Source organism: Nanorana parkeri, unplaced genomic scaffold (assembly GCF_000935625.1).
Source record: "Nanorana parkeri isolate BGI_ZX_2015 unplaced genomic scaffold, ASM93562v1 scaffold1364, whole genome shotgun sequence".
Lineage (NCBI taxonomy): Eukaryota > Metazoa > Chordata > Amphibia > Anura > Dicroglossidae > Nanorana > Nanorana parkeri.
The window spans coordinates 30,520-54,833 of record NW_017307632.1 but is presented as its reverse complement, the minus strand read 5'-3'; the positions used below and the strand labels follow the sequence as shown (position 1 = coordinate 54,833).

The window sequence follows — 24,314 nt, the reverse complement described above, 5'->3', positions numbered from 1 at the left end:
CTGATTGGCTGCAGTCATTGTTCTGCTGGCAATTTTCCAGCTGGCTCCTTCAAAAAAGTTGATTAAAAAACAAACTTTGGTGGAACCAGGTAGTGCCAGAATGGTCACCTATGGATTGAATTTTGGCCAATTCAATAGGAATCAGTGGAAGTTCGATGCGTGTATGGCCAGCTTTAGTATTTGTTATATCCAAAATGCGGGCTGCTGAATAAGGACCTGTGTACATAGGCCTTAGTTTACTTTGGAACTAATTTTGTGTTTAAGGAAGAGAAAATCTGCATGAAGCGAAATGCATTTAAAGCAGGTGCGCTACAATGCTAAAAAAAAAGGTGCATTAGATGCACATTAAAAGTAGAGCTGCAGCAGTAGTAATCAACAGTGTTTGTAAGGCAGTCTATTTCAAACTGTAAACAGGAAATTCAGGTAAAATGCTGGTAACTATGTGGCAGCAATTTTCTCATTCAGTAATGCATAGTCCGTTCCGTCTGTCTGAAGGATCCAGGGGCCTAAGGGTGTCTACATACTGCCTGGGGTGCATACTGTCACTTTTTCACAGGTGTGACTGTCAACCAGACATGTGCGATTCATTTCGTTCCGAATCGAAATTCGGACGGATTTTCGGAAATTCGGACATTCGGATGTATCCGAATTACAGACATAACGAATGCAAACGAATCCGAATTTCCTTTTCCGAAATTCGGTAGCGTTAGCACGAACGTTCGTTTCGTATTCTGTTCTTATTCATTTCGTTCGTTGGAGCAAAGTGACATTAGAGAAGGAGAAAAATATTTTTCCCCCTTCAAATGTCACTTTGCTGCAAACGGACAAACGAAACGAATACGAAACGAATAAGAAACGAATAAGAAACGAATAAGAACAGAATATGAAACGAACGTTCGAACTAACGCTACCGAATTTCGTCCGAATCCGAATTCCGAATTGACTTTCACACCCGAATCCCGAAAAACGAAATAACACAAATCCGAATGTAAAACGAAACGAAACTAAACGAATTTTTTGGCAGTGCACATGTCTGCAGTGCAGATCTAACATGTGTCATTGGAGAAACACTAGTCTCTATAGTGACTACAAGTGCCATGGCTACGCACCTTTAAAGTTGATAATGTAGTTAAAGAGCTGGTACACATATAGCACGTATACAAGGGCAAAGGCCAGCTTTCCCTCATGGCTGGGACAAGTATGAGTTTGTTCCATCTCAGTCATTGAAAAGTCCTGATGTCAGAAACAGACAGAGAACTTGCATTTCCGAAAGGAGGTCAGAAATCGCACCCTACATGCTTTATCTCAGAAGAGGTATCTTTTAATAATATTCTGATAACAAATACACTAAAAATATTAGATGATGTTATTCGAACTGAACATATCTGAGATGATAAATTAACTACATAAAGTGAATGTGCAGGTGAATTAATCACTGAAATTTAAAAAGACATGCACCAGGAGGATGCGTCTGCTGTGAATGTTTGGTCAATGTCAAATATAAATATATCCCTATTCTTGAACTGTCCATACAAATACACCAGTGTCTACTGACATTATGATTGTCAGTAGAGCATGTGTGATCAAAGCTGTATCTGCCGCAAGGACAAACAAGGCATTTGCCTTGGGCAGTCCTTTCTAGGGGGGCGGCAAAAACGCCACCCCCAAACCAGTGGGGCGGTGCCTCATCTGACATTACTGGTATCGGCACCTATACCAGTAATGGTAATACCACTGCACAGCGTCCTGAGACGCAGCAAAGCCCACCTGAGACGCAGCACAGCCCACCTGAAACCCTGGAGACTTTAGGCTGCCACCCTGGAGCAAAACAGTGTATTTAGCTTCATATTGTTCTTCATGGCTGAATAATGTATTGCAGGGATTTGTAGTCCTCTGTAGCTGGTGGTATTCTGCATTGCTAATAGCGCATTCTGTCAGAAGCAACCTGCCCAAGTTTAGTCTTGCCTAGGGCAGCACAAAACAAAAATATACAACTGCGTGTGATAGTGACAACAGCGACAGCAAGCAGTCTGTATCTGGCTTGTTCTTCTCTGCTGCTTCCAATAAGATAATCAAAAAATGGCAGCTGTACAAAGCGATGGATCATTTGTGCAGATTTTTCCATTGTCCTATTTTTAATTAATTATTATTCCATTCTATATTTTTAATAGGACAATGGAAAAATCTGCACAAATGATCCATCGCTTTGTACAGCTGCAATTTTTTGATTATCTTATTGGTCTGGTGATTAATTCACCAGACCAGAAAAAACACACACAACCTTTTTTTAAAGAAACCATTTTTTCTGGTCTGTTTTTATAATAAATCGGCTGCCTTAACAAAATGCATGTTAACAAGCATTGGCACAAGTGTTAAAGCACCACACCAGTCGCATAAGTGTGGATAGACCCTAAAGAAAGTGATCCGTCACCACACGATCATTGGTTGCACAAGTTTGAGAAAAACTGTGTGAATGAATCAACCACCGTTGTCCAGTGTGTAGGGCCAGGTGTCGTTTTCACCAGCCTCTTCCTCTGTGGAAAACATAAATATTTGCCATACCAGCACTGATACGTTTCCTTCCATGATCAATACATTATACAAACAGATTTCCACGTACCTCCAGTCAACCAAAACTTTGTGCTTCTTGCTGTGTATTTGTAGATTATCACAGGGTCCAAATATAAAAGATGGCCAGTACTTTCACACTGTTCACTCCTTTGCACAATTTATAAGCTGAGCAGGCTTTTCTGTGCCGTATCCGTACCAGCTGCCAGGACCTCTCTGGCAATAGGAACATTGCCGGAGAAAGGGGAGGAGGTAGACATGAAGACACAAGAAAGATAAAGACTGGAGGCAGCCAGTTTTATAAAACCATATAAAGGTTACAGTCAGTTTTCCCTTGTTAAGTGCAAATATTACCCTCCAAGCTATATAAAAAAATCAAATAATATGACATTAATATGGCTAGCAAACTGCAGGCCTTGTCAAATACTGATTTGCATTTTCAGAGCTTGATATGAATGTCTCTGCTCCAGTTACCTGGCTGCTTGCCATGTTTATCTGCGTGCATGAAAGAACAGTTCAATAGATTACAGTTCTTGTCCCAGTTTCACTTTTTTCTGTTAGGTGCTCCCAGTATATTCAAAGTTAGTTGTGTGAGTGTGCCACATCTTGTCCAAACTTGTATATTCTTTCCAGATCTAGCTATTCTGAAAATTATTTGACTAAGCTGTAGTAGTTCATAAGACATGTGAAGCACCCTGCAAACACCAAGCCTTAAAGACCTCATTCAGACGGGTCATCTGGGGAGCATAGTTTGCTGCACTTAGAGATGGTTAAACTCCGCTCTGGATGCAGGTGCATTCTGTTCTATGGTTGCATACAAACTGGCTGATTAGAACATTCCCGGAAATGCCATCCCTGAACACTAAATGTCTGCACTCTGGGTTGGTCAGAGGTCTTTTTCAACATAACAGCGATAGCACTGGTCATTGATTGGTACAGAGTACAAATCCGACAGCCGTTGCTGCTGGCTGTGCCTGCTTGCACTCACTGAGCATGCAGAGTTCAACTCCACCAGCAATAATCACAATATTCTCTCTGGCAGCCGCCCATGTTTCCTGGGGTTTAAACAAATACTGAGTTGAATAACCTGTGTAGCACTGGCTCCCTAAGGAGAAGCTGGAATTTGCCTTTTTGCAGTGGTAACCCACCCTTAAGGAACCTGACAACTCACCAACACACCAATAGCGTTACAAAATGGCTTTACTGTAGCCCAAAAAGGAAAGTACTAGTTGAAAAGTGGCAAGATTAACCCAGCATCAAATATTTGAAAAATGATTGCAGCAAGGTAAATGCTGTTCGTTCCCCGGGCTGCCTGTGAAGCGGCCCGCCTAGTCTTAGTCTCACCCTATGCATTTTGTCTAAGTGATTGGACAAAATGCCCCCAACATGCTTATAGAGCTCAGGGGCAGGGCTCCCTATAATGACGCAATGTTTGCAGTGTGCCCGCTGCCCTCTTTCTTGCCAGGGCCATACACATCTCTCCGCCCAGGTCTTAGCAACCTGGGACGCTCTGGCCAGTATCTCACCTAGCTCCTGTCAACCAGATATGTCACTGGTTGCCAGAAACTGGGAGAGACACTCTAGCCAGCGTCCTGCCCAGCTCCTGGCAGCTAGTGATGTCAGTCAGCTGGGAGGGAGGCCAGCCAGAGATGGATGATGCAGAAGCCGTTAGCATGCACCACACTCCTGTTGGTTCAAAGGGCTGTCAGCCAGGGCTACAGTTGGTTCACACATCCAGGCTGGGGGTGGGGTTTAGTATCGCAGCTGCTTTTTTTTATTAATTAAATTGAGTTGTGACCATAATTAGGATAATTCTTTCATAAAAAGGAAAAAAAACCTATTTACTGAAAGACAAATGTGATATTAAAATTATCACAATATATAAAATTGGTTTAAAGGGTGTGCAGGACATTTGGCAATATACAGTAGGTCACAGATATTTATGTTGCAGAATATGTTTTTAAGAGAATAATATACTGAGGACCACAGCTTTATGGACTACTCAGTAAGACCCTGTTCACGCTTTGCAACACATGGACGCACATTCATGCAATGCGGGAACAGGTGATGTGCTTGTGGCCTCCCCACTTGTTAATGTAAAAAAGCATGTTCAAAAAATGCGTGAAGCTAGCAGCTCAAACTGCTGCATGAGCTTTTTTGCTGCATTTGTCATGCGTTGGGCAGTCCATTGAAATTAATGCACTTACACATGCTGCAAGCATGAACAAGGCCCCAGTGCTACTTTTTTCATGTTAGTTACAGAAATCTTTGGATTTGGCTGTTATATGAGTTTTGTAATAACGGAAATGTGTAGGTTGTAATTCCTGACTGAAATTAAGATGCTGATTTCAGCACCTCCATCTACTCCTTCTAAAACTTAATTTATGTAGTACCGGCGACCAAAACTGGACCGCGTACTCCAGATGTGGCCGAACCAACGATCTATATAGAGGCACAATTATAGACTTGTCCCTGCAATACATTCCCTTCTTAATACAGGACAAGACCCTGCTAGCTTTGTTTACCGCAGCTTGGCACTGCAAGCTACCATTCAGTTTGTGGTCTACAATGACCCCCAAATCTTTTTCTATTTCTGACTTCCCTAGCGGCATACCCATGATTGTATAGCCTATTTGTTTATTTTTATGTCCAAAGTGCATTACTTTGCATTTATCGACATTAAACCTCATCTGCCATAGTATTGCCCACTCCCCTATTTTATCCAGTTCCTCCTGCAATGTTATATTGTCACGATCCGTTTCTAGTACCCTCCCTATTTTTGTTTCGTCTGCAAACACGGAAACATGGCTATTTATTCCCTCCCCGATGTCATTAATGAATAGGTTGAACAGTATCGGACCCAGCACAGATCCTTGAGGCACACCGCTCATTACACTAGCCCAGTCCGAAAAGGTGCCATTTACAGATACTCTCTGGACACGTTCCCGTAGCCAGTTCTCTATCCACGTACACACCACCTCATCTATGCCCATAGCCCTCAGAAGTGGGACCTTAGTAGTGCTTTTAGTGTAACTTATTGAAAGAACTATTCATGTTTCTGTTTATTAATCTAGTTAAAGCCTAACTCTGGAACTCTGTTTTTCATATCATACAGAGAGTGTTAGAAAAAAAAGGAAAAAACACACTTCCTCTCTGACTCTGTCCCCACAGTAATCTCTTTTCACCACTAGGTTTCCTCATTATGGAAACTGTAGACATACTGTGAGAGCAAGAGGTCATGGACCCACCCCCTGAGGAATCATCACAATGGCACCCTGCACTCACAGTGTAATGATTCATTGAGGACCACCCAGCCCAAAGAAGAAGCAAAGAGAAAATCTATCCTGCACATCATATGAACAACCTGAAGATTCTGGAAAATGGTGAATATTTTACCCTCACATTAGGTGCTTATATCTTCTGTATTGCAACACTAGTATTGAATATATTTTTACCTTTTCCTTCTGTAGCAGGTAGTATTAATACAGGTTTTAACACGTTTATTAGAATATCTATGTCTTCACAAGATTTTGGGGTTGTTTAACAAGAAGTACACGGATAACATCAGAGATACAATACATTATATGGTGTTCAGCAGTAGACATTCATCTTCCCCGTGTAATGATATCAGTAAATATAGGTAGATAAACTGATAAATACCAACTGGGATCACACACATAGTCTATGTATTGCTGTGTACAGTACAAGGACCTTCACTAAATAGAAACATGTAGATGTAAGTGGGCATCCATTTTTATAGATGTAGTACAATGTTGTTTAACTCATGAGTGCCTGCATAACAGAACCTCTGCCTAAACATTTGGGTCATTTAGGGGGGAACCCTGGATTGGGAATCTCCCGTTGGACCTGATAGAGGTGTAAAGAAAGAAAGGTTAGAGGAAGGCAAATGGTTAAAGGAAAAGGGGGAGAGTAAGGGGAATAGGAGGAAACGTCTGGGTGGGAAGGGGAGGTTTGTGTGGAACTGTGGTCGGACTGACGTGGGCACCACTGAGCCTAATGCCATATCCTTTTGTCGGTTATAAGCCTTAAAATGGTCCATACAGCATCGGTTGAGTTTAATGTCCATGAAGTTCATATCTCTTTAGGTGTTGCAACCTTTTCTGGCCCTTTTCTGTTTGACCTGTGCAATTGTGGGGTTACCAGAGCGCAGTGTTGTGGCCATAGTCTACCTGAAAGTGTTGAAGATAAAAGTTGGTGTGGCAATGCTACCAGATATGCATAAGTGTGCAGACTGTTCCACAGCCCCTAAGGCAGAGGTCTGAGGCACCGCTTACAAATAGCCTGTCTATGGGGCAGCATTGTTCCAATGGAGTAGTTCCTTACAGTTGGCTTTGTTAAATGAGGAGCTCAAGGAGCCATGTGCAGTTGTAAAAACATATATAATCATATTCAATAATATTATACAAGTGGTACTGCTGGTGGAGGTGCAGACAAGCCTCCATTCCCACCATCAAATATGACACCCAGATAGCTGGGATATTTCCCAACCATTGGGAGTCTGCTTTCACTGGGTAAGTCACCAGGTGTAAAAAGGTGGATTTCTTTAGACTAGGCTCCATTCTCTAACATCATGGATTGATTTTTGGCCTGCTGGCTAGATGATAATTGGGGGAAGGGCAACCCGAGGACTTTAAAGAATATATGGATCATTCATTGATAAAATATAGTCAACAATGTTTTAGAAGAGCTTACTGTACAAGTTACACATTTGTGGTCCTGACAAAGTGATTTGTAATCACCAAACGTGTAGACTCATGTGTTGTTATAGAAGTTGTTAGTACTTTGACAGATATGTATGGTAACACGATCTGATAAATAAGGTGTTTCTGGAACCATTAATAATTGGCCATCTTATATGATGGAATAATTTTAATATACAGGTATACTTTTAACAATCAATGTAATAAATTATAATATTTTGGATAAAACTGTATGTGTGTAACGACTATGGATTAAACTTCTCATTATCTGACCAGCAGTCCAAACAGTCCACCACTCCAATTCCCAGACCACACTAAGCAATAATCACACCACATGTGCAGCCAAAACAAGCACGCCTCAGCCTCCAACGTATGATTCTTCTTACAGACAAGCCGCACTTCCGTGGATCTTCATAAGTTAAAGCAACTTTTATTGATATAAGGAAAAATACTGTGAAACAAAACTCCCATGTGTATAACACCTCTCAGACGCCTCTATGATTAAGCCAGATTGGTGAAACGCGTCTGAGAGGTGTTATACACATGGGAGTTTTTGTTTCACAGTATGTATTTCTTATATCAATAAAAGTTGCTTTACTTATGAAGATCCATGGAAGTGCGGTTTGTTTGTAAGAAGATTCCCATTATTTGACTTTGTCTGTTTTCCAGTCACCAGCAGTAATTGTCAGGCAGTGAATGATTTGCATCTGTGTGAATATAATAATAAAAGATTACAATACAGTATATGTACACAAGCTTTTTTTATTGGATAACAAAGTGAACAGTTGAGCTTAGCTTGTGACACATTTGTCATTGAGATAAACCAATTCCCCAAAGAGTCACTTAGAGTGACCTATTTTTTTTCAGCAACCGATGCCCTGCCAGTGGGTTTGGGAGCAGACCGACAAAGCAAATAGTCAGAGATTGCAGTGGGGAGGTAGGATACTGGTAGGTAGTACAGCTTGCAGTCCCAGCCCGGTGAGTATCTTGTCCAGGGGTAAACTGCAGTCAAGGCATGCTCCATACAGTCTGTGACTTTATACAACTTTGAGCTGGTTGCTTCTGTTAATGCTTTTAAAGCCTTGAAACCTATAGGTGCATCAGAAACATCGATGAAACAGTATTATTTACTTTTATCAGCTTATATCCATTGATAACACATAGGATGAGGTCAAAGTATAAGAGCTTATTTTTACATTAAACCCTTTAGTGTCTTATATAACGTGTCTCATTATCAATAGCGAGAAAATTGATTATTTAATTACAATAATGTAGCTGTACCTCTGCTGACCATTACTATGGCTCTTCCAGACATTTACTCAGTTAACTAAGCTAGAATAAAAATGTTATTTGCATTATGATCTTTATTTTTAGCCATGTGACTTAATTTTAGCGGTCATTGGGTCTCATTGCTGAAAATAATGATCATTATCACAAATAACTGTTATAACTTTGTGACTTGAGCGTAATACAGTAATAAATACTACAACTCTCATTACATACCTTGAATAGTCATATCTCATTGAATGCTTGAACATTATCAGTAGGTATTGTTTTACAAGTCTTAAGATAAATAATAAAGAAAATTAGAAAAAAGGGAATAAACCTTTCCATCTACTTATACAAATGTGTTTTAAATTTGGTAATCCATTATATACACACAGTTGTGTAAAATAGCCCAAGTAGTTTGTATTAAGCACAGATGTGTGCCTGTGTATGGAATTGTTAAGACTTTGGCGGTTCGTGAACACTTGCATGTTAAGTCACGTGTTAAGGTTCGGTGCGTTAAGGCAGCCCACCATTATTATTTGATGGACTACCATTGAACCCAGTGCAGTGTTCTGCTGTACAGGTGCATTGGGGTGCCTTTTACAATGAATGGCACTGCAATGGACTAATGTTTGCACAGTGTGGTACCATGTGTGTTACTTTAACACAATAGTGTGTAAACCTTTGTAACTTTATCAGTAATCTGATGATGCCTGCAGGACTCCGGAGGTGCTTGCTCTATAGGCTGGGGGCTAGGTTACCATTTTTAAATGTCACAGATTTAAAGAATATTTAAAGCCAAAGCTTTTTTCCCCCCTATTTTGGATTGGGTAGAGAAGGGTTAACACCTTTCAGTTTTCTTATTGCCATCTGTGTTCTATTGGGGGGTATATTTTATTTAACTTCCTGTCCCATTGACACAACAGCAAGTGAGAATAAATCGGCTTTTAGACAGTTTTAGTTGCAATAAGTGTCCTCATTGTAAAACTTCCTCTATATTCCTGTTCCAGTGGCAACTCAAAATGTGGGATCTCCCATCAATTTCAGTGCAAGTGAAAATGGTCACTAGGACAAATAAAAAGGGGATATCTCCCAACAGGTTCACAGACAACAATAAAACCTGGTTAGAAGTGGGGGGTCTGGCCCTGTACTACTCTATCCAAAACAAGGAAAGTTTTAGCTTTAGATGAGCTTTAATAGTTATATATTTTATTCTATACATCCTTGCTTACTGAAGTCAAATTATTACATGGTACAAAGGATTTGGTGCAAATATCTCATGGCTTTGGTTGGTTTAGGCAATTTTGGCTGTCAACATGCTCTCTGTTGATGACAAAGATGATACAGAAATATTCTAGTGTCTTGTCATGTATACACACAGACAAACAGATGTTCTATTTATGACTAACAAATAGTTGTGGTTTTTAGGAGTGCAGCGGTAGAACACTGATGATTGCCTGCCAGAGATTATTTTACACATATAGAGTCAGCCTACCAAGGTTCTGTGTGTAGGAGGTGACAATTATAATAAAAATTGTATACACACACTTTGTTCCATAGCCAACAATACCTCATTATCAAGGTTCTCCAATAAATTTTAACTTGATTAGTACGGACTTTAAATCCAACAAGAAATCCATATGATGGTGTTTACTTACCAACTCCAGGCATTTAGGGGAGGTTATAGCCGGGTTTAGATATTAGTCAAGTAGTCCTGTTGAACACTTTTATCATGCCACACTGAGTGACCAAAGATCTTTGTGGCAGCACCAGTCTCTATATGGCTTTTAAGGGATGATTTTAATCTAATGCACGTCTACAATTTAAAGTGACATTAAAGTCAAAAACGTTTTCCCCTCCCCCCAATGTTAATTAAAGCACTTACCTTTAACGATGTTTCTTAATCCGATCTTCTTTCCTGTCCTTTTCAGCCTTCTCTCCAGCGCTGCTGCGGGTCTCTGATCCAGCGCTTACTCCTCTGTCCTTGCTGGCACTTCCTGTCCCAAGGTGTCTGCATGCGGGTGCATGCGTCCATAGACTTACCTTGTGTCTCTCCTCGTCTCCCGGCCGAAAATCCGAACTGTGCATGCACCCGCCCCAAAATGCTTTGCGGCCGCCGAGCATTTTGGGATTTTCGGATGGGAGCGTTTAAAGCGTTATTTTTTAACTTTTTGCATATATCTACTGCTTGTAGATATATGCAAAAAAACATGAGGGTTTAGAAACCCTTTAACCTTAACCAACACAATCACCTTATTTGGAACTGCAACATATCATATCAAAATCAATGCACTGCTAGTACGGTCATTACATGGCTAAATAACTCAGTAAATCTCCTCTGGGAAGACCAGGGCCAGTTTTTATGCCATAGCACCAGCCAGGCCCAACTTTACCTTGTGTAAATGTATTGTGGTTGTGACATTCCCTTGTGTGCAGCAGTATGTGCAGAGGACCAGGACCCACTATGTTGTAACAAAATGTCTAAGTATAGTGGGGTGAAGCAGTGAAGCTAGTTGAAGGAAGTGAGTGGAGCTTAGCGCTACTGAAAAAAGGCTTTATGAGCCTTCCTGGCTTCTAAATAATGACAACTTGCTGTTTGAGATGGGAGCTCTGATATGTGCAATATGGTAAAAGATGTAATGGGTGAGTGTCCACAGGGTATTGGAATGCATAATGCAGTGTGCTGGATGTACTTATCCGGAGTGCATTGGCATACACAGTGCAGGTTAGTAGGTGTGGCAGGTACACGTCATGGGGTCCTCAGTGTATGATTGTCAGTTCATTAAAGAAAAAAAAGTGTTTGTAATATGAATAAAAGCGAATAGGTATCTAAAAAAGAGATTAACTAAATTTTTTCAGTATTTATAGTAAAATTATTAGGGATTTAGAAATCGGAAGTTTCATTTGAAATGTCATGTGACTTAAAATGACCCTGTCACCAACTTAAAGAAGAAACATTTTATTAACCCTTGCAAAGAGGCTACCCCTGCACAGCAAGGGTTAAATGTATGTGTCTAGGTGCTAAAAAAATATGAATTACACATATTTTAAAATGTCTGCAGAGCTGTCCGCTATGTGGCCACTAGATGGAACCGAGGAGCAACAGAATCCCTATGCTTCTCATCTCCATCTAGTGGCTATAATGTGGTGCGAATCTACAACACGGATACTCGCACAGTGAATAGCACTGTGATTATTTTATAAATACTCCACTTAGTGTTATGGGATGATATTTGTTGAAAAGTATGGTCTGGTGATAGGGTATCCAATTACAGAACAAGAGAGGAACGAGCCATTTTGAACCCTATGGAGTGAGTTATGATGGAGGCACCTATATGAACACTTATATGAAGTGTATTCCCTGTAGAACCAAAAAGCTGTGATAAATACAGTGAGGGGAATTTATCAAAACTGGAGCAGACAAAATCTGGAGCAGCTGTGCATGAGAACCAATCGGCTTCTAGCTTTCATTTCCAAATCTTAACTGAACAAACTAAAGAGAGAAGCTGATTGGTTGCCATGGGCAACTGCTCCAGATTTTGTCTGCTCCAGTTTTGATAAATCCCCCCCAGTACCTACTTGTAACTTACTTTGCTTGTAGTAGTCCTCTCCATAGCTCTCCTTAATCTGTGCAGGCAGTTTTTCCCACAGTCGGGTTAGGTAATTTCTATGAATATCCTGAGCAAGGGCCATCGGTGTTTTGAAACCTCCTGGCTCTATAATAGAAACCTTGACACCAAATTCACGCATCTCCCTCCTGTAAAACACCAGCAATACATATGCAGTTAAAAAAAATGAATACGATGTACTTTATAAACTGTATTATTTTACCAATATATAACAAAAAAGCAGAACATAAGGCGTGTTTCTTTGACCTGTAAATGGTGAAATGTAAGAACATAGCTAAGAAAGCAGCCTGGATCATGATAAACTAGAATACAGGTGAGGGCTTGTGGACAAAATTGGCATTGTTCCATCTCGCATCTGTTCTACTTATGTATAAAAATGATTATGGGGTGGTGCAGACAGTGTTCTTTTCTAAGGAAACTACCTGTTTTGCCATAAGTTAGATAAAAGATAAATACAGCAATTCCTATACCTCATTCACACCTGAAGCACGATATTACTCAGCATAGGGAATTTCCAATGGTGCATGTGTACACCTGAGCAATATGTTGCTCGAAAAAGTACACAAGATTTTTTTTTCGGGCAGAATCGCACACTTTTGGCCCCAATAGGCACCTTCAGTGGGGAGTGCCTAACTATTCAGTAACACATGGTGCCACAAGTGCACAAAGTTTGAAACAAACATACTGCAATGAGTTAAAGGAGAACTTTGAGGTGAGTGAAAGTCACTCATCTCATAGTTCGAGCCGACGTGTGACAATGAAACTGTCACACGTCGGCTCAATAAATCGGGAAGTGAGCGAACACATACCGTCGCTCGCTCACTTCCCGATCATGTCCCTGCAGAGAGCAGTGACTGCCAGTCACGGCTCCCTGCAGGGATTTCCCCCCTCCCCGCTCCGATCCTCCAGCGCACATTGGAGTAATGGACGGGGGAGGTGGCGGGTACAGCTGGCTCTGCCTGTAGATAGGCAGAGACAGCTGTCACTCACGCAGCTGGGTGCATCTCGACAGTAATGTCGGGATCCGTCCCGGCTGCGGCGGTTCTCAGTATACCGCGAGCTGTAGCTCGCAATATACCGAGCTTTGGGTCACAGGAGGACGCTAGTTTATGTCCTCTTAAGAGAACTATGAGGAAAAACACTTAACCCATAGTACTCTTTTAAATCTTAATAACAGACCAACTACAAGTAACAGGGGTATTTTTTGGAAGGTGCTGGGGTTTTGAATCAACAACTGGCATCCTGAAGGTCACATACTCTCCTAAATATGTCACTTATTTTACATTATAGATAATGTATAAAGACATTAAGTGTTATACTTCATTTGTCTTGGGAGGAACAATGTCCAATATGGGTCTTTTTTTAGATACTACTGTCCACCCTACTAGAATTCTTTTACAATAATGGTTAGCATTTCTGGCTTGCAGCACTGGGGGTCCCTGGTTCAAATCTGCAAGTTGTTTGCATGTTCTCCCTGTGCTTGCATAGGTTTTCTCTAGAGGTGCACCGAAATGGAATTTTTAAAACCGAAAATAAAAAAAAATGTCAGGCCGAAACCGAAACCGATACCGAAAATGTTTTTTATTTTTATTTTTTCAATTTTTTTAAATATTTTTTTAAATAAACTTTTAAAATGTTTTATATTTATTTTTATTTATTAATTAATTTTTTATTAAATGTTTTTATTTTTTACTTTACTTTTAGGGGCTTCGGGGAAATATTAGGGGTCTAAACAGACCCCTGATATTTCCCTTTTAAAATAGAAAAAGAGATTGAGGACACAGAGTCCTCAATCTCTTTTTCTGTGTCCCCTGTTATCAATGAACAGGAATCCTCTATGAGTGTTCCTGTTCATTGATAACATGAGTACATGGCATGTTTACTATTACTACAATTATGAATGAAAGGGTGTAATGTAGATCACTCCCATTCATTCATAAATGAGGATATAGTTAACATGCCATATCCTCAATTATGTACACACACTCAGCGATCACTGATCACTGAGTGTGTGTATCTTGCTTTTCTCTCTGACACGCTGTCACAGGAGGCTGATCGAGCCGTGTAGAGAGGAAAGCCCAGCCTCCTGTGACAGCGATGTCTCCGCCCACACACCGCTCTGCCGGACTCTGACAGGCGGCTGAGCAGTGTGGGAGGAGAGATGCCGCAGCTCACAGCGCTCTCGTCCTGACTCCTGCAGCGCTCGGCGGCTGTCACTTTCTTTTCTCCCCGCTGGAACAGCGCCCAGCGGGGAGAACAGAAACCAGGGATGACCCCATGTATCGGCCGAAACATGGCTCTTTCGGCATTATGCCAAAAGTGCCATTTTCGGCCGATATGTTTCGGCGGCCGATATATCGGTGCATCCCTAGTTTTCTCCGGGTACTCCACTTTCCTCCCATATTCCAAAGACATGCTGAAAGGTTAACTGGCTCCTGTCTAAATTGGCCATGTATGTGTGCTCAAGAGGGACCATATATTGTAAGCTCCTTGAAGGCAGGGACTGATGTGAATGTGCAGTATGTAAAGCACTATGTAAATTGTTGGCGCTACAGAAATACATGTAATAAATGTATAAATAAATAAAAACAATACAAATTATTTACCATAAGCTCCATTCATGGTAACTCACCGTAAGCTGTCTGAAAAAGCTTCCAGGCCAAACTTTGATGGGCAATATCCCCCACCTATAACAGCCAATCGACCTGCACCACTAGATACAATAACAATGCGTCCCTGGGCTTTTCTGACAAGATGCAGCAAGTGTATGGTGACATCAATCGTGCCAAGTAGATTCACATTCAGGACCTTGGAGAAGTCTTCTTTTGTTTGCCATTCATTGGGACCAAAATTAACACCAAAGCCAGCATTGTTTACCAATCCCCAAAGCCCTGTAAATCATAATCAGTATTGTCAGTAATAAAATAAGAAACAACTGTAAGGTTACATTAATAAATATAATCGATTTTCTAAGACAGACAGAAAGGGACTAACAATGGTTTTGAATTTCCATTTTCTTCCTTAATGTGGAAAAAAACAAAAACACACATCTTCTAATTAGCTGCTACTAATCACTTAATTCCCAGAGAATCCGCACCAACCCCCGCTTCTCCAAAGTATATGTGAGGATGCAAAAAAACAAACATATGCACTACTGCAATACATTCACCTTTCAATGTGTTTTATCTCTTCAGAAACCCTGCAAGTACAGAAAAATACATAATGATCTGCAAAAAAATGCTCTTAGTTCCCTAGATCCTGTTGTGGGTTCACAACACGCAGTATTTTTAGAAACTGGTGTCAGCCCTACCCAGTTTTCTTTTGCTAAACTACTCAACCTACCCCCTATCCTGTTCTCAACAACATAAAGACCAATCAGTTTGTAGTCACAAGATAAGAACTAGGAGGGGCAATTAGGCTTCTTGAGATAACACTGAAAGTGTGCACAAAACACAGGATAGATCTGACTGCCCACTATTATTAACTCCTTTTTTACTACTTTCTGTGTTATTTTTATCTATGATTAAATTATCAACGTTTAGTTTAAGTAATTTTATTTTTATACCCTCCCCCCCACTTTCTAGTTTAAAAGCTCCTCCAGTCTTATACAGGTTCAACAGGTGTTTCTTACACCTCTTAAGGAGATATAACAAAACTCTTTCAATTGTGTATTTGACAGACAGGGGGTGCTCACCTCTGCACCCCCTGCATTCCTCTTCCTACACTGCTCACCTCTGCACTCACTGCATCTTTCTTCCTACACTTCTCACCTCTGCACCCTCTGCATCCCTCCTCCTACACTGCTCACCTCTGCATGCCCTACATCCCTCTTCCTACACTGCTCACCTTTTTCCTACACTGCTCACCTCTGCACTCACTGCATCTTTCTTCCTACACTTCTCACCTCTGCACCCTCTGCATCCCTCCTCCTACACTGCTCACCTCTGCATGCCCTACATCCCTCTTCCTACACTGCTCACCTCTGCATGCCCTACATCCCTCTTCCTACACTGCTCACCTTTGCATGCCCTACATCCCTCTTCCTACACTGCTCACCTCTGCACCCCCTGCATCCCTCCTCCTACACTGCTCATCTTTGCATGCCCTCCATCCCTCTTCCTACACTGCTCACCTCTGCACCCCCTGCATCCCTCCTCTTACACAATTTGCATATCTCAAATATTAACCCCAAAATATAATTCACAAATTCTTCTGATGCACTTTTATGTGCAGATCAAAGGAGTGTTCCCTGATATGCACATATTTCCAGCAACAAGTGGAAAAAAAAAAAGTTTTAAATAAAATTGTATCTATTTAGGTGCACGTTAATCAACACATTAACTTATTCCTCACCTTCTACTAGTTTTATTTTTAAATATATATAAAGGTTTATTTTTATTCATCATATTAATGTTTTAGTAACATTCAAAAAATGGACAACTAAACAGATGTTTTATGTTTTGTTACTTTCTATCTTTAGCATATATAGAAAATGAAATTTCTGCAAAACAATACTGCCAAAAGGAAGCCTTGTTTGTACACAAAAAATATTCATGTACTTTGTAATATACGTAATGGAACTTGGTTTTTACTCAACAGATAAGTGACAGAAATGTAAAATTGCTATGGTCCATAAGGGATTCATAGGGGGGGTCTAGAATATATAGATACAAATATTGCGTAGGTTCCTTGATGTCACAGGGAGGACATGGCCAACAAAGTGACCTGGTATCAGTCTGGACATCTGTATACAGATATTAAGTAGGTTTCTTGAAGTCCAAGGAAGACATGTTCAATAAAGTGACCAAGTATCAGCCTAGATATATGGATACAGATATTATGTAGGTTTCTAGAAGTACAAGGAATACATGTTCAATAAAGTGACCAGGTATCAGCCTAGATATATGGATATTATGTAGGTTTCTTGAAGTCCATGGAAGACATGATCAATAAAGTGACCAGGTATCAGCCTAGATATATGGATACATACTGTATATTATGTAGATTTCTTGAAGTCCATGGAAGACATGGTCAATAAAGTGGCCAGGTATTGGCATGGATATATAGATACTGATATTATGTAGGTTTCTTGAAGTCCAAGCAGAGGGGTAGCGTTGGTTGTCTGCACCTGGGGCATGGCAGGTATTGTGCCCTCCTACCCCATGGACCGTTAGCACTCCCTCAGTCCCCTCCACACATTGCTGGAGCTGTCACCTTGGCTTTCCTTTTTTTTTTTTTAAATGTACACTCCAATCAGGTCCCTGCGTAGCAGTGTAGTCTGCTATGCAGCAGTATTGCGCTCTGCGGTGGGACCCAGTAAACTGAGATAAAAATGCTGACAGGCAGGTAGGAGCTTTTTGGGCAGAAGAGACTTACACAGTCTTTGCTACAAAAAAAACTACCTGTCAGCAATTTTGTAAACACACTTTCCTTCCACTTTAAGGCAGCCCATTCAAGATACAATAAATAGATTTAAATACATCTTTTGCATTCCCGTACTTGTAGTTATATTTATAGAGTAAACATATGGGAATGCAAAACATGTATTCCCATACATCTGTCATATGAGCATACACTTTTTTTTACCTACCTAGTGCCTGCTATGGATGTCTATTGATCTACTTTGCTTACAAGGTAAATAAATAAGCATACAGTATATAGCAGCCAGTAGGGAGGGTACTATGTCGAAGTCCTCTTCAATTAACCTAATTTCAAGCTCCTCTATTTTATTTGCCAGACTTCTAGCGTTGGTGTACATACATTTAATTCCTCTCTTTTTGTGGGACAAAAGTTTACTACCTTGTTGTTCCCCACTATTTTTATTGTTATTATTCTGCCTTGATTTCGGTTGTCCGTTGGTAGTTATACTTACATGTGCCAACGGATTTCCTATATTGACTGGAGTGAGCCCACTATTATTAACTCCTTTTTTACTACTTTCTGTGTTATTTTTATCTATGATTAAATTATCAACGTTTAGTTTAAGTAATTTTATTTTTATACCCTCCCCCCCACTTTCTAGTTTAAAAGCTCCTCCAGTCTTATACAGGTTCAACAGGTGTTTCTTACACCTCTTAAGGAGATATAACAAAACTCTTTCAATTGTGTATTTGACAGACAGGGGGTGCTCACCTCTGCACCCCCTGCATTCCTCTTCCTACACTGCTCACCTCTGCACTCACTGCATCTTTCTTCCTACACTTCTCACCTCTGCACCCTCTGCATCCCTCCTCCTACACTGCTCACCTCTGCATGCCCTACATCCCTCTTCCTACACTGCTCACCTCTGCATGCCCTACATCCCTCTTCCTACACTGCTCACCTTTGCATGCCCTACATCCCTCTTCCTACACTGCTCACCTCTGCACCCCCTGCATCCCTCCTCCTACACTGCTCATCTTTGCATGCCCTCCATCCCTCTTCCTACACTGCTCACCTCTGCACCCCCTGCATCCCTCCTCTTACACAATTTGCATATCTCAAATATTAACCCCAAAATATAATTCACAAATTCTTCTGATGCACTTTTATGTGCAGATCAAAGGAGTGTTCCCTGATATGCACATATTTCCAGCAACAAGTGGAAAAAAAAAAAGTTTTAAATAAAATTGTATCTATTTAGGTGCACGTTAATCAACACATTAACTTATTCCTCACCTTCTACTAGTTTTATTTTTAAATATATATAAAGGTTTATTTTTATTCATCATATTAATGTTTTAGTAACATTCAAAAAATGGACAACTAAACAGATGTTTTATGTTTTGTTACTTTCTATCTTTAGCATATATAGAAAATGAAATTTCTGCAAAACAATACTGCCAAAAGGAAGCCTTGTTTGTACACAAAAAATATTCATGTACTTTGTAATATACGTAATGGAACTTGGTTTTTACTCAACAGATAAGTGACAGAAATGTAAAATTGCTATGGTCCATAAGGGATTCATAGGGGGGGTCTAGAATATATAGATACAAATATTGCGTAGGTTCCTTGATGTCACAGGGAGGACATGGCCAACAAAGTGACCTGGTATCAGTCTGGACATCTGTATACAGATATTAAGTAGGTTTCTTGAAGTCCAAGGAAGACATGTTCAATAAAGTGACCAAGTATCAGCCTAGATATATGGATACAGATATTATGTAGGTTTCTAGAAGTACAAGGAATACATGTTCAATAAAGTGACCAGGTATCAGCCTAGATATATGGATATTATGTAGGTTTCTTGAAGTCCATGGAAGACATGATCAATAAAGTGACCAGGTATCAGCCTAGATATATGGATACATACTGTATATTATGTAGATTTCTTGAAGTCCATGGAAGACATGGTCAATAAAGTGGCCAGGTATTGGCATGGATATATAGATACTGATATTATGTAGGTTTCTTGAAGTCCAAGCAGAGGGGTAGCGTTGGTTGTCTGCACCTGGGGCATGGCAGGTATTGTGCCCTCCTACCCCATGGACCGTTAGCACTCCCTCAGTCCCCTCCACACATTGCTGGAGCTGTCACCTTGGCTTTCCTTTTTTTTTTTTTAAATGTACACTCCAATCAGGTCCCTGCGTAGCAGTGTAGTCTGCTATGCAGCAGTATTGCGCTCTGCGGTGGGACCCAGTAAACTGAGATAAAAATGCTGACAGGCAGGTAGGAGCTTTTTGGGCAGAAGAGACTTACACAGTCTTTGCTACAAAAAAAACTACCTGTCAGCAATTTTGTAAACACACTTTCCTTCCACTTTAAGGCAGCCCATTCAAGATACAATAAATAGATTTAAATACATCTTTTGCATTCCCGTACTTGTAGTTATATTTATAGAGTAAACATATGGGAATGCAAAACATGTATTCCCATACATCTGTCATATGAGCATACACTTTTTTTTACCTACCTAGTGCCTGCTATGGATGTCTATTGATCTACTTTGCTTACAAGGTAAATAAATAAGCATACAGTATATAGCAGCCAGTAGGGAGGGACGTATCTGTCCAGCTCATGCAGTACTAGGTTTGTGTTATTCAGTGAAGATACAATCCACTCACCCATGCTGTCGCTGATGCCATTGGCTCTGTGCCGCTCCTGGATTTTGTGTGATCACTCCAAAACTGAAGATGGAGAGGGGACACCCAACAGTTCAACATCCCGCTTCCGAAACACTGCACGCACACATCCATAGCACCAAGGGTTTACCTCTTCCCCCCTTTTCCAGCATTGACTACCCCTGAAACCATTATTTTAAAACTGATCAACTATGCACCTCTTGCATCCCTCCTCCTACTCTGCTCACCTCTGCACCCCTATTCCAGCACTGCTCACCTTTGCCCCCTTTGCATCCCTCTTTCTACACTGTTCACCTCTGCACTCCTTGCATCCCTCTTCCTTCACTACTCACCTCTGCACCCCCTGCATTCCTCTTCCTACACTGCTCACCTCTGCAATCCCTGCTGCATCTTTCTTCCTGCACTTCTCACCTCTACACCCCCTGCATCCCTCCTCCTACACTTCTCATCTCTGCACTCCCTGCATCCCTCTCCCTACACTGCTCACCTCTGCACCCCCTGCATCCCTCTTACTACACTGCTCATCTCTGCACAACCTGCATCCCTCTTCCTATTCTGCCCACCTCTGCAACCCCGACATCTCTCTCCTCTAACTGCTCACCTCTGTACTCCTTGCATCCCTCTTCCTACACTGCTCACATCTGCACTCCCTGCATCCCTCTCCCTACACTGTTCATCTCTGTGCCCCCCTGCATTCCTCTTCCTACACTGCTCTCCTGTGCATTCCCTGCATCTTTCTTCCTACACTGCTCACCTCTGCACCCCCTGCTTCCCTCTCCCTACACTGCTCACCTCTGCACCCCTCCTCCTACACTTCTCACCTCTGCACCCCCTGCATCCCTCTCCCTACACTGTTCACCTCTGCACCCCCTGCATTCCTCTTCCTACAATGCTCACCTCTGCACTCCCTGCTTCCCTCTCCCTACACTGCTCACCTCTACACCCCCTGTATCCCTCTCCCTACACTGTTCACCTCTGCACCCCCTGCATTCCTCTTCCTACAATGCTCACCTCTGCACTCCCTGCTTCCCTCTCCCTACACTGCTCACCTCTACACCCCCTGTATCCCTCTCCCTACACTGTTCACCTCTGCACCCCCTGCATTCCTCTTCCTACAATGCTCACCTCTGCACTCCCTGCTTCCCTCTCCCTACACTGCTCACCTCTACACCCCCTGTATCCCTCTCCCTACACTGTTCACCTCTGCACCCCCTGCATTCCTCTTCCTACAATGCTCACCTCTGCACTCCCTGCTTCCCTCTCCCTACACTGCTCACCTCTACACCCCCTGTATCCCTCTCCCTACACTGTTCACCTCTGCACCCCCTGCATTCCTCTTCCTACAATGCTCACCTCTGCACTCCCTGCTTCCCTCTCCCTACACTGCTCACCTCTACACCCCCTGTATCCCTCTCCCTACACTGTTCACCTCTGCACCCCCTGCATTCCTCTTCCTACAATGCTCACCTCTGCACTCCCTGCTTCCCTCTCCCTACACTGCTCACCTCTACACCCCCTGTATCCCTCTCCCTACACTGTTCACCTCTGCACCCCCTGCATTCCTCTTCCTACAATGCTCACCTCTGCACTCCCTGCTTCCCTCTCCCTACACTGCTCACCTCTACACCCCCTGTATCCCTCTCCCTACACTGTTCACCTCTGCACCCCCTGCATTCCTCTTCCTACAATGCTCACCTCTGCACTCCCTGCTTCCCTCTCCCTACACTGCTCACCTCTACACCCCCTGTATCCCTCTCCCTACACTGTTCACCTCTGCACCCCCTGCATTCCTCTTCCTACAATGCTCACCTCTGCACTCCCTGCTTCCCTCTCCCTACACTGCTCACCTCTACACCCCCTGTATCCCTCTCCCTACACTGTTCACCTCTGCACCCCCTGCATTCCTCTTCCTACAATGCTCACCTCTGCACTCCCTGCTTCCCTCTCCCTACACTGCTCACCTCTACACCCCCTGTATCCCTCTCCCTACACTGTTCACCTCTGCACCCCCTGCATTCCTCTTCCTACAATGCTCACCTCTGCACTCCCTGCTTCCCTCTCCCTACACTGCTCACCTCTACACCCCCTGTATCCCTCTCCCTACACTGTTCACCTCTGCACCCCCTGCATTCCTCTTCCTACAATGCTCACCTCTGCACTCCCTGCTTCCCTCTCCCTACACTGCTCACCTCTACACCCCCTGTATCCCTCTCCCTACACTGTTCACCTCTGCACCCCCTGCATTCCTCTTCCTACAATGCTCACCTCTGCACTCCCTGCTTCCCTCTCCCTACACTGCTCACCTCTACACCCCCTGTATCCCTCTCCCTACACTGTTCACCTCTGCACCCCCTGCATTCCTCTTCCTACAATGCTCACCTCTGCACTCCCTGCTTCCCTCTCCCTACACTGCTCACCTCTACACCCCCTGTATCCCTCTCCCTACACTGTTCACCTCTGCACCCCCTGCATTCCTCTTCCTACAATGCTCACCTCTGCACTCCCTGCTTCCCTCTCCCTACACTGCTCACCTCTACACCCCCTGTATCCCTCTCCCTACACTGTTCACCTCTGCACCCCCTGCATTCCTCTTCCTACAATGCTCACCTCTGCACTCCCTGCTTCCCTCTCCCTACACTGCTCACCTCTACACCCCCTGTATCCCTCTCCCTACACTGTTCACCTCTGCACCCCCTGCATTCCTCTTCCTACAATGCTCACCTCTGCACTCCCTGCTTCCCTCTCCCTACACTGCTCACCTCTACACCCCCTGTATCCCTCTCCCTACACTGTTCACCTCTGCACCCCCTGCATTCCTCTTCCTACAATGCTCACCTCTGCACTCCCTGCTTCCCTCTCCCTACACTGCTCACCTCTACACCCCCTGTATCCCTCTCCCTACACTGTTCACCTCTGCACCCCCTGCATTCCTCTTCCTACAATGCTCACCTCTGCACTCCCTGCTTACCTCTCCCTACACTGCTCACCTCTACACCCCCTGTATCCCTCTCCCTACACTGTTCACCTCTGTACCTCCTGCATCCCTTTTCCTACACTGCTCACCTTTGCACTCCCTGCATCCCTGGGGGATATGAAAACTTTAATTCTGCTTTAAGGCACCACAACCGGACTTGGACCTTTTTTGCAGTGCATTTCATCACAAGCCATCTGTGTGTTGCATTATCACAATACATTATTATTTTTTTCTTTTCTTTTTTTCTCTTTTTTCTATGTATAAACACATTTTTTATTGAGGTAATTATTTTTAATCTACAGTAAATTATCTCAACAATAGACTGAAAGGTGGTCCTTTTTGAGCTTACCTTCTTTTTTAACAATGGCTGTTACCCACTCGGCAGCAGAACTCACACTTTTGCTGTCAGTGATATCCAGGATTCTTGTTTGCAGTCTGCTGGAAGTCTCTTTCTTGAGATTTTTAGCACCAGTCTCCGTAAGACAAGCAGCCAGAACCTTCATTCCACGTTTGTCCAACTGCTTAGCCAGCAAGTTCCCAAATCCAGAATCACATCCAGTGATAAAAACATATTTATGTGAGAGATTCTCCAGTATGTGACTCTGCCTGTACCATCTGTACAGAAGAATCAAACCCAACACCACCAGCAGAGGGAACAACATGATGCACATTTGTTCTGTAAAAAAAAGTTTCATTATTGTATTGTTGTTATAATATTTTCACTTTCTTATCCAGAATTTTACATTTCTGATCAGCATGGAATGATGTCCAGTATTCAATGACACAGGCTTTTTTCCTTTTTGCCAGGTTGACTGTTTTAATTTGTATAATGATTTTAGCACTAGAACAACTAAATATGAATTTGCCATGTGGATGATTAAAAACATTATCTAGTGAACAAAAAAATAATCTAATCTCATCCTCCTGGAACCCCAAATATAGGCCTCCTGATATTGGAAAACCAAGTTGTACGCCATTCAGAACAAGTCTAATCTTATGAAAGAAAGATTGGAAAATGGCGTTTGGCTATTCACTTCGGCTCTGTACGGCTGATTTCAGCTGTACATCGGCTAAAATAAGCCGTACATTG

At 42.3% G+C, this 24,314-nt stretch overlaps 1 protein-coding gene across 1 annotated transcript; it reads right to left on the bottom strand.

The window, feature by feature from the left end:
• Positions 1-8,142: 8,142 nt before the first annotated feature.
• Positions 8,143-23,898, bottom strand: LOC108797892 (retinol dehydrogenase 3-like). Its single transcript, XM_018569589.1, has 4 exons — positions 23,574-23,898; positions 14,820-15,078; positions 12,149-12,315; positions 8,143-8,378 (listed from the first exon to the last, which is right to left on the bottom strand). The coding sequence occupies exons 1-4, from the start codon at positions 23,893-23,895 to the stop codon at positions 8,143-8,145; spliced, it is 984 nt and encodes a 327-aa protein (XP_018425091.1). The 5' UTR covers positions 23,896-23,898.
• Between the last annotated feature and the right edge of the window lie 416 nt (positions 23,899-24,314).